We start from the raw sequence: 10,398 nt of genomic DNA on the forward strand, positions 1-10,398 counted from the left end.
CCCTGTTTGGACCAACTCTTTGACAACCAATCAATCACTAACTTGGATAATATAATGCGCGCATAATTATATTGAGTTAGGAGTTTAGATTTATCTTTTAATAAGATCCGGCGTATTGAGAATTTATCGGATTGTGTGAATGTGAAGCAGTTAAGATTTGCGAGTAACAAGATCGAAGTAATGGAAGGGTTTGATGGTTTGGCAAAGTTGGAAGAATTGGAGTGTGGTAGTAATAGAATTAGGAATGTGAGTGGTATAACGAATGAGATGGGTAAGTCATTGAAGCAATTATGGTTAGGTCGTAATAAGATAGCAAGTATGTTATTACCTTATATGCCTGCATTAGAGATATTGTCATTTCAATGTAATCGTTTGGAGAATTGGGATGATGATTTATCTATTAAATGCCCTAATCTTAAAGAGTTATATGTCAGTGAAAATCATCTACCAAATCCACCATGTTCAATCATTGGTCTTAAACAACTTCATACACTTGATCTTGGTAATAATAAAATTCAAAAATTAGATTTCATTGGACAAATGATTTGGTTAAAAGAATTATGGCTGAATGGAAATGATATACAGGAGTTGGAAGAAGTAAGAAAGCTAAGTACTTTAGTAAATTTAGATACAATCTATCTTGAGCATAATCCCATTAAAGATCAATTGGGACCAGGATATAGACAAGCAGTATTAGATATATTACCAAGTAAGACTATACATGTACAACCACCATTACACCATTCATACACATCTTTCTTCTTTAGATCTGAAGCAGATTGATGCTATATATCTAGGACAAATTGTTGTTACATAAAACGCTCGAGTTGGCGGCTCCAGATATGTTCGTCATATCAGGGAGTCATGGTTGGACTTTCATTTTGTTTTACTTCAGTGACGTCATAAGCCTCACAGCTCGTAGCCATGGGCACTTGACTCAACGTACAGGTCACTTGACTCAACGTACAGGTACTTGACTCAACGTACAGGTCACTTGACTCAACGTACAGGTACTTGACTCAACGTACAGGTACTTGACTCAACGTACAGGCGGTTGTAACGTAAAACGGGTGGGGTGGTGTGTGGGCACGTTTGATACTAGGCGTCATCGTCGGCCGTCAGTCGTACGAGATTTTCTTGGAGAGATGCAATCACCTTTCTGTGAGTGCGGAATGCTTCACCAACGGATGACAGGTCTGCTTCACGGCACCAGGTCATAGGGACCCGCAAAAAGTCCATGCCAAAGGCAATGATCGCAGGACTTAGTGAACCCACAGGGACTCGAATTCGTGGTATGGAAGGATATCGTTGAGAGAAGTGCGTCATGATCAAGGCCCGACAACGGCTTGACAGACCGGCTTCCACGCAGTGACTTACTGTACAGTGTTTCCTAGCTACGGCCTCGTGCGCCAGCTCATCCTCGAAGGTGGCTTCGTGGATCAAAATATCGACGCCTTCGATGAGCCGACTGAAATCCGGTGTGGGACTCAAATCTCCGCTGAATCCGATGTCGATATGCTGACGGCAAGCCACACACGTGCTTGCGCCGCCAGAAACCAAATTGTCGGCGGAACTCACGGCGACGCGCTCATCGGTCATCTCCAGCAGCACATTCCCCAATTTCTGTAACTCGTCACAATGTGAGGAAGCAGGACCAGGAGTGACCCGAAAACGCGCTCCGAATGAGGTGGTACTAATGTTAAATCTCCCGACGTGGTCGACGTAGGCTGTCCGCAACAAAAGCGATAAGCCAGTTGATGTCAGAACCGGTGTCAGCCCAACCAAGAAATCTTCGCAAGCGATAAAGTGATGGGGAGCACACGTCCTGCGACACCAATCAAACATCTCATCAGGGGCCACAATAGTCAGCTTATCACAGCGCCGATCTCCGCGCTTATATTGATAATGAGAGAATTCAGGAAGGCCGTTGATATGATCCCCATGCTTGTGAGAAATGAACACGCAACGTATGCTCTGGACCAGCCGCTGCGCTTGCGGTGCACTCGTTGCCTGAAAAATTTGAACCAAGGTTCCTTCTCCGCAATCGCACAGCACGGAGAAATCGTCACCAAACCGAAGCAATGTTGAACTAACGTTCCTAAATTTCGACGGGACGGCTGCGCCTGTACCAAGAAGAGTTACAGAAAGATCAGCAGGAATGGAATCTGTAATCGCACACGTGTGCGTTAACATATTTTGACGCCGCAACTGCTTGAAAGAAGTTTCAAACGAGGCTAAATCTGCGTTGTTCTTCCTAATGCTACTCAGGAGGTCCCCAGAGACTTTATCGGCACTGGACGCAATATCCAAGCATTCAATACAGTCCATCTTATTATCAGAGCGTCCTCCAGCACGTTTTGTGACTAGAGCAGTGTATACTTTCGCCGATGGAATCATTGGTATTCTTCGGCCGAACCATGAAGGTTTCGGACACGTTATTTCATTGTGAGCGAATAAATCTGGTAGATCCGTACTGAGCGCCTTAATCAAAGCTTGCTGATCAATGAACGGGCTTGCAGGTATTTCGTTCAACGCTAACTGGGTGTTGATAAAGAGTATGGGTGGCGGTTGCATGTCTGACTCGAGTGGTTTGATACCTGACAAGTGCTCAGCGTAACAGCTATTTTCGGAGCATTGAACATTGACAATCTGATTCCTAAGATCGCCGAAAAGCTTACTACCAAGCAGTCGTTCGGGTACATTGGCCTCTGCGGAGGACATATTGATGATTAGCCCTCCTCGTGTGCCGAATTCTCGGCACCTTTGGGCGAACCCTGGAAGCGTTTGGATGCATCGAACGTCATCTTCGCCGCTGCAGTTCAGAATGATGTAGGGGACCCCTTCCACTGACGGTTCACAGACGTCGAGAGGCTGAATTACCCGGCCGTCTTTCAAGGTCACTGTTTCCCCAGACTTGAGCTTGGCGAAATCTTTACCAGGGGGGATGTTCAAGGCCTTCGCTTTCTCAACCAAAAATTTGCCAAGCTGCTTTCTACCCCGACCGCAAATTAACGGAATCGAGTAGACCCTAGACGGATTTCTAGTCCCTGATTTTCCGTCATTCTTCACTTCTTTATCATTCTCTTCCTCTCCATCATCATTTTCCTTATCTCCACCATGAGCATTCTTTTCTCGACCATCCTCCGTTTTTTCGCCGTTTTCTACTATGTCATTTTCTTCTTCCAGTCTCCGTTTCTTCGGCAAGGGATTCCCTGGGTCGGGGGAAGCATCATTGCTAACCCGCGTACATGTGGCCGACTGGACGTAGAGTTCAAGGCAAGGGTCCCATCGACTTAGCAAATTCGGAACCAACGGCATTCCTTCTGAAAGTTCTGGAATTTCGACAATCTCCAAACACAGCTTCCTCAAGCGAGCTGTGAGCCTCAGCGACGGGGAGAGCGCTTTATAAAGACCAGGTGGTCCCCATACCCGGATGAACCGTAATGATTGCCTGAGTTTCTTGTATATATCGAACGTTTGATCCGTTCCAACAGTTTGGTTGGGAGCATGACTTTGCAAGTCAACGCCTCTCCACCAGAGTTTGTACATCACCTTATTTGAGGTATACTCTCTATCAAACAAGTAAGCTGCAGAACCCTCGGTTTGCTGCCATCGCGATTGCGATTGTCCATCACCAAACACCCGTGAAAAATCTATAAGATGGCTGTATTCGTCCTTACGCTTCTTCCAAGCCCCTACATCGAACGTACTTGACTCAATTCCCTCCAACGTCAAACACAAGCCAACCAACCCGGCAATGTATTCGGGATCATCAGGACTCGTAATTATCACATCTGTTATCTTGCTCACCCTCATCCTCCATTCAGCACTGATACGCTGAAAGGACGCTCCGCAGTTCACCAATATTCGTTCTTGAAGGTCACACAATAACCCCGTTGGTCCACCCACATAATTCGAATGGATACCAATCGGCTAAATAACACCAGCGGTATATATATAACACCCATCTATCTAACACCCATCTGTATAACACCCAACGTGCGGCTAACCTGAAAATACGTTGGGATACCGGACATTCAGCCAATTTATTTTTCCCCCCCCCCAGAACAATGCTCTCGGGTTCCACCTTATTTTGACAACATCCTCTACCCGTCTTGCGTTCGACATGCATTTCGTAAGATCATACTAAAGAGAAAATCTACTCTTAAAAAAAAGCCTTGTCTTGGTTTATGACGGCCACGCTCTGTCAAGACACGTTCTGCCAGGACACGTTTCCTGCCAGGACACATTTCCTGCCAGGACACGTTTCGTTCGAGGATGTGTGCCGAACGTATTGCCCTGTCGCAGTGACTCATTTCCAGGTCGCATTAACCGCTCCGCATGTACTGTTGCGTCCGAGAGGCGGCATTCTTGGTGAATTTGTCCCAGAGTTCTAGGAAGCCAGCGCCCATGGAATGGTTTTTATCTTCGATGAGCAGTTGTACGAAGCGTGCTTCGAGTGGTTCGCCTTGTTTGCAGATGATGAGTGGTAGGTAGCTGCAGTGTTGTTTCCGGAAGTAGGTGACGATGTTATGTAATTTTTGTCCCGGTAGTGTGGTGGCAGGGATATTATCCCAGGCGTAAGAGTGGACTTCTTGGGTAGAATTGACGCCGAAGACTGCACGAAGCCAGTCGGAGCTTACAGCCCGTCCGAGCCAGAGCAGAAGGTGTTCGGCGTTGGCGAGTAGGTAAGCACCTTGTGGGTTTAGCACACGATTGGTGAGGCGGTAAGTGCCGGGTAGACTGCAATCCCCGTTGTCTAGCATAACTCCAGCTTGGGGCGGAAGTTGGCTGATCTCTAGCAGTTTGGGTAAGACGTAGCTGACGACCTCGGCGAGAGTAAAACTGCGCAGTCGGTTCCAAGCGACGACTCGTTCGTCAGCAGACACGTCACGGCCGTCGCGGAATGCGGTGCTTTTGATGAGACCCGCACAGAAGAGTGTGGCCTGTTGAATTGCGTTGCCAGCGTCAAGTGCGTAGCTAGGGTCGGCCGTGGGTGGCGTTAACGGGGTAATTAAGCTTAGTAGCGACACCAGATGCCCGGCTTGCGAATGGATGTAACCGCGTCCGTCCGCCAGCTTTCCCGCGTAGCATTCGTCCATGGCGTTGTGTGCAACCAAATACATCGTTGCTGGCACATTCACGCCCGTGGCGATGTCACGTAGATTTGGCGAGGTCGCCATGCAGTGATTCACCACCCGGATCCGTCGTTCGCCAGCGCTCGTAGTGTAAAGCACGGCGGCCTGCACATAGCACTCCTTTTCAATCGTAACACTTTCGTTCGGTTCGAACTGTACCGAAACGGTATGCTCCTTAGCGAAGCTGGGTAACATCAACAAGTCCACACCTCGGAAACAGTAGTTACCATGGTATTTGGTGATCTTCCATGTTTTCGTGCATCGAACACGCATTACACCTTCCCATCCAGCAACTCCCGCCACCGCCTGATCCACGTCATGAGCCAATTTAGATAAGTAAACTTCGCCACTAAACGATGGGTAATAGTACACCTGGCCGCCGGTATTTCGCGCCAACTGTCCGATCGTCGCCACGTCCATAGGTACTGGCAACGCTGGCGCCACAAACGTGTCCACCGCAATCTGCAATTGCGCTAATTGTGCGGCCAACGAACTAAAGAAAGGCGAAGACGGCTTCACACCATCCACCGGATCCGGCAACGCGTGGTTCGTCGTAGACCGACCTTTACTATCCTTCTTCCGCATGTCATGAGAGGGATTTAAACCCAACTCAGGAGCCAGTGGCAACGTACTCTGACATAATAAAATCTTACCACCCACTGGCCGCAAAATCAGCTTCGCCGCTGTCAACGCACCTGCCACTGATGACTCCTCAGACACCTGATCCGTCCAGTATGAATTCAAGTTGTCTAACAAACTGCAACACATGTCTCACACGAACGGGAGGCGACCAATGGAGGGGACCAATAGGGGAGAGTTACTGCAGGGGGAAGAAAGGGGGAAGAAAGGGGAGAAGGGACGCAGCCTTACTGAAGAAGCTTATCCTTGTTGTCCTTAATATGAATCAAAAGATCATTCGACGGCAGAAACACCTCGCCTGTGCTGCCCGACACGACGGAAATCTACGAGAGTTCGTGTGAGGTGACCACAATTGTGTTCGCGGGGTCAGTACGATCGTGTGTGTGTGCTCGATCGTGTGTGTGTGCTCGATCGTATTCGTGCAATAACCCGACAGTGCATCTGAGTGCGGTAGAGTTGCGTGGAAACATTCCTACGTGTGGTATTTCTGAGCCGGGTGTATAAAAGTATATGTTTGCGTCGTAGGTCATGATGCATATTTGTGCCCGTTCAAGTCCGGGGAATTTGTCAAGTTCGATGAGTTTTCTAAAGCTCTGGCATACGCTGTGAACGAAGCCTGATTGTACGGCAGGTTTGGAGACGTCAAGGAGTAGTACGTATGCGGGTGCCATTGGGGGTCGAGTCATGTAGTCGGGTGTGGCAACGAATTCGACGGCGGCCTGTGAGAGTTCAGGCTTCTCAAACTTGTCTTGGCGTTCACCGTTAGCGAGTAGTGAGCAGTAAAAGTCGTTGGGCACGTCGTTGATATGTGCACATATGTTGCAGCCCCATTTGCTGCCACCGTCACGGAACTCGACATAGCAATTAACGTACGCACGGCATTTAGCGCAACGGATCAGCTTCTGAGTAGGCGGATTGACGACCGGCAGTTCTTCTTTCATGAGGGTGTACACGGCACCGAGCGGTATATTAGCACGTCCTCGCACACCTTGTGAGTTAGGGAACACGCTCGCACTCACTTGGACAAGAGATGCGCTCGGTTGAGGTTGTGCTGAAATTAAAGCCGGTGCGCCTCCAGTAGGGTACCCGGTCGGGTAGGAGGTACCAGCCGGGTACGGGCCATGTCCCGGTTCAGCCCGCTGCGTCCCGTAAGTGGTTGCAGGGTATCCCGCTTGTCCGGAGTACGGTGGTTGTCCACCGGCGTGTGCTCCACCGGGATACGGGGGCGGCTGTCCGCCGGCAGCGGCACCGGCATACGAAGGGACTTGGTTGGGAGGAACCCGCCCACCACCTGACAGAGACCCACCGGCGACAGAACCTGACGCCATGGCAGCCTGCGAGCCACTCGCGTCGTAGGAGGCGCCATACATGCCGCTCGTTTGCTTCGCCTGCCCGTAAGATCCGGCACTGCCCCCCGGGGCAACGTACCCTTCAGCCGCAACACCGTAACCTGCCGGCAACTGACTCCGACTCCCCATCGACTGACTCGGGACCGTCATGCTCGGACCGAACTGACTAGTCGGAGCCGGGGTCGGTGCTCCAGGCGCGGTCACACCATACTGACTCGGCAGTGTGTGCGCGTTCAACTGAGACTGACTCGCCGGCGCCTGGTACTGCGTCTGCGCCGAGACGGGGTTCATACCCGGCTGGAACTGACTCGTCGTCGGGTAGTATGCCTGATACGGCCCTTGAGAATATGGAGTCGTAGACTGCGAGGAAGCAGCATAGGGCGTCGTCGCAGGCTTCGGACCATTCATAATGGCATCAAATTTCGGTCAGAAAAAAGCAAAATACAACAAGCTTCCTTCACCGCGTTCCCATATCAAACACGTTCCCAGTGCGCGCGCTAATTCACGTGCATGCCAACTAATTAACAGGTGTGCTAATTCGAGCATGGCGGGCTCATTCGCGAGGAAGAAACTTGTTCGCGAACATGACGGGCAAGCTCGCGACAAAAAGAACAGGCATGCCGTCGTCATTGCTAGATGCGCGCCACCAGCCTCAATGGCGGCGGCAGTGCCAACCGTCACTGTGCTGAGTTCCCCACTGCGTTCAGTCCTTTACTGTGGTCACCCGACCGCGACCCCTGTTTGGTCGGACCAAACAGGGGTCGGACCACCCTGTTCACAGAGGCAGTAGGCCTGCGCTGTCTTGGGACAATAAATCAGTAATAATAATCAGGTAGGAATTGTGTGAAATCAGTGAGTGGCCTATGGTGTTGGACGACCAAGCCGGCGAGGCCGGGTGCACGTCTGAAGGACCCCCAGCACTGATTGGCCTGGAAGACGAGTGCCTGTCCACCTTCCATGACGTTGCTGACGCGCTTGAACATTTCGGTCAAGTTAGCTCCAATAGTGTAGGAGTAGTCATGGCGGACGAGGGGGAGTTTGAGCCCCTGATCCATGATAGAATAACCGGCTTCGTAGTGCGCAACGGCAGTACCATCCGGCATGAGACAACGGTTGGTATAGGCGTCCCAATTGAGACTTGAGTATGGCCAAACACTGACAAACGCTGGACTACCGTTCACGCAATCCGCATTCCCGGGCTTCTCCACGTTAGTTAACAAGTCGACCTCCACCCACAGCATTCCACGACTCGCCATTGACGCCTCTAATCCTAAACGCGGGTCCTCATCCAAAACCATCACATAGTACCCCGAATTCGACTCGTCACAACCTCGCGCCAACGTCTCGTACCCCTCCCACCACTCGTACAAACACTCCAACGCCTCCCGGTTACCCAAACAATTCGCTATGTCCTCCTAAACCACCATGTACGTATGCACAAAAGTGTGTGCACCAAAGTGTGTGCACAAAAGTGTGTGCACAAAAGTGTGTGCGATCAGGTGTTCGATCATGTGCTGTTTAGTAATGTGCTATTCGCCGGTGTGCTGTTCGGGCATATACTTTTTCGTGGTACAGGATGCAGTCGTCATAGCATATGATCTTGCATGTTTTATCAGTCATTTGCGTCTCAGCGGGGTTTCCGACGTACCTGGCTGAATCACATATCAACTCATTTTTTCTGGCTGGAATCGTTGAATTCCGGTAGGTGATTGCCCGGCTTAGGACCGTGGAGGCGCAAGTGAGAAGCAGGACCACGAAGCGCATTAATTTTAAAAGCCCACGGATGAAAACGAACCCAGACGCAACACAGTTTTGGGACGAGGACATCTTCCCTAATTGCCTCGCTGACCTTACTTGCTATGACATTGATGCGGAGCTGCGTACAATGCTGAAGAGATTCATGAGAGCGACTGTAGCAATATGGTGCAACATGAGACCAGATCTTGTCTCCGAGCCTATTGAGACTACACAAGTTGATACTGCTCATGCATCCGGAGAACCCCTGTCCACACCGGCCGGAGAGTCCCGATCCACTGTGTCTAGCCCCCTAGTCCCAGTAAGTCCCGTTGCTGTGGATAGAAGCCCTGTGGATAGAAGCCCAGTGGATAGAAGCCCAGTGGATAGAAGCCCAGTGGATAGAAGCCCGATGCATAGCAGCCCGTCTCCCGGATCAAAAAACAGTTTTGGAGACACGCAATTGGCCATTGACTTGTACGCGGAAAGTTGGATGCAAGCGGCCGCCCGTTACAGCGAGACGCCGTTAAAATTCTTTGCCAGCGAAGAGAATCCGGAGCCAACATTTTTGAACGAAGATGGAAAGTACTTGGCGTTCTGGGACCCTCTGGATGGCTCCTCGATAATGGATGCCAACTGGTCAGTTGGAACCATTTTAACGATTTTAAGAAGTGGTTGGAAACTGGGTTCACCAGCACGGCCATACGTTGAGGCCTCGCTGGTGGCGGTTCATGGCCCTGTGCTGAACATCTTACTATGCCTTCGAGGTCCTTCTTCGGAACAGAGTCCGTTCGTACTTTCGAACTTTTGTTATTTTAACGATCGATTCATTCTGGACACACCTCAGGCAGGCAGTCCCCAATCGGCCTGTTACATGGCGGCGATCGAGGACGCGGACCGTCCCAAGTACTTTGCTCCCGCAAACCTGAGAGCCGCCCATGTCCTCCCCAAGTACCGCGCCATTGTTGATGAGTACATCGACCGCGGCGCAACCCTCCGTTATTCTGGGGGCCTTGTGCCTGATATTTACCACATCCTGATGAAGCGTAACGGCATTTATATCAGCCCCAGTTGCACCGGCGCCCCGGCCAGGTTGCGGATGCTGTTCGAACTGGTGGCGATCGCCCATGTCATGGAGGCAGCACAAGGCAGTGCACACAGCATCACTTTTGGCGCGGGAATTTTGGATGTGGAAATCTGCAGCTACGAAGATAAGACCGACCTGATCGCGGGATGCCCGTCGGCGGTCACAAGGCACTTGGCCGCACTCACGACATAGCGTTACAACCAAAAAAATGTTGTGACGCATCTCACAGGTGACAGATCTCACAGATAACAGATCTCACAGGTGACAGATCTCACAGGTGACACACGATTTATCTCGGAACGGGTCCAGGGAGGGGATCATATCTGCCTATATCATTAGGTTTGCCTATAGCCTTGACATAGAAGCCAATTTGGCGTAGTTGTTCGTGATCGAGTATCAGTCTGCCGTCGAAAATGAAGGCGGGTTTTCTCATCGTGTGATAGAACTTTTT

General features: G+C 50.5%; 6 protein-coding genes across 6 annotated transcripts; 2 read left to right on the plus strand and 4 right to left on the minus strand.

Annotated features, from left to right (window-relative positions):
- Nucleotides 1-180: 180 nt before the first annotated feature.
- On the plus strand, nt 181-817 carry GNI_096250 (protein phosphatase 1 regulatory subunit sds22; the record flags this gene model as incomplete). Its single annotated transcript, XM_011132702.1, has 2 exons — nt 181-709; nt 768-817. The coding sequence occupies 2 exons, from the start codon at nt 181-183 to the stop codon at nt 815-817; spliced, it is 579 nt and encodes a 192-aa protein (XP_011131004.1).
- A 281-nt stretch (nt 818-1,098) lies between these two features.
- Nucleotides 1,099-3,816, minus strand: GNI_096260 (putative ribonuclease Z; the record flags this gene model as incomplete). Its single annotated transcript, XM_011132703.1, has 2 exons — nt 1,099-3,587; nt 3,681-3,816. 2 exons carry the CDS (start codon nt 3,814-3,816, stop codon nt 1,099-1,101), a joined length of 2,625 nt encoding a protein of 874 aa, XP_011131005.1.
- Nucleotides 3,817-4,328: 512 nt separating this feature from the next.
- On the minus strand, nt 4,329-7,534 carry GNI_096270 (trunk domain protein; the record flags this gene model as incomplete). The annotated part of the gene is made up of 3 exons (XM_011132704.1): nt 4,329-5,895; nt 6,009-6,080; nt 6,207-7,534. The coding sequence occupies 3 exons, from the start codon at nt 7,532-7,534 to the stop codon at nt 4,329-4,331; spliced, it is 2,967 nt and encodes a 988-aa protein (XP_011131006.1).
- A 407-nt stretch (nt 7,535-7,941) lies between these two features.
- Nucleotides 7,942-8,746, minus strand: GNI_096280 (hypothetical protein; the record flags this gene model as incomplete). Its single annotated transcript, XM_011132705.1, has 2 exons — nt 7,942-8,541; nt 8,687-8,746. The coding sequence occupies 2 exons, from the start codon at nt 8,744-8,746 to the stop codon at nt 7,942-7,944; spliced, it is 660 nt and encodes a 219-aa protein (XP_011131007.1).
- A 163-nt stretch (nt 8,747-8,909) lies between these two features.
- Nucleotides 8,910-10,139, plus strand: GNI_096290 (fructose-1,6-bisphosphatase class 1; the record flags this gene model as incomplete). The annotated part of the gene is made up of 1 exon (XM_011132706.1): nt 8,910-10,139. The coding sequence occupies one exon, from the start codon at nt 8,910-8,912 to the stop codon at nt 10,137-10,139; it is 1,230 nt and encodes a 409-aa protein (XP_011131008.1).
- A 97-nt stretch (nt 10,140-10,236) lies between these two features.
- On the minus strand, nt 10,237-10,380 carry GNI_096300 (putative UDP-glucose 6-dehydrogenase; the record flags this gene model as incomplete). The annotated part of the gene is made up of 1 exon (XM_011132707.1): nt 10,237-10,380. One exon carries the CDS (start codon nt 10,378-10,380, stop codon nt 10,237-10,239), a length of 144 nt encoding a protein of 47 aa, XP_011131009.1.
- Nucleotides 10,381-10,398: the final 18 nt, after the last annotated feature.

The sequence above is a fragment of the Gregarina niphandrodes genome, assembly GCF_000223845.1.
Source record: "Gregarina niphandrodes unplaced genomic scaffold scaffold00019, whole genome shotgun sequence".
Classification (NCBI taxonomy): domain Eukaryota; phylum Apicomplexa; class Conoidasida; order Eugregarinorida; family Gregarinidae; genus Gregarina; species Gregarina niphandrodes.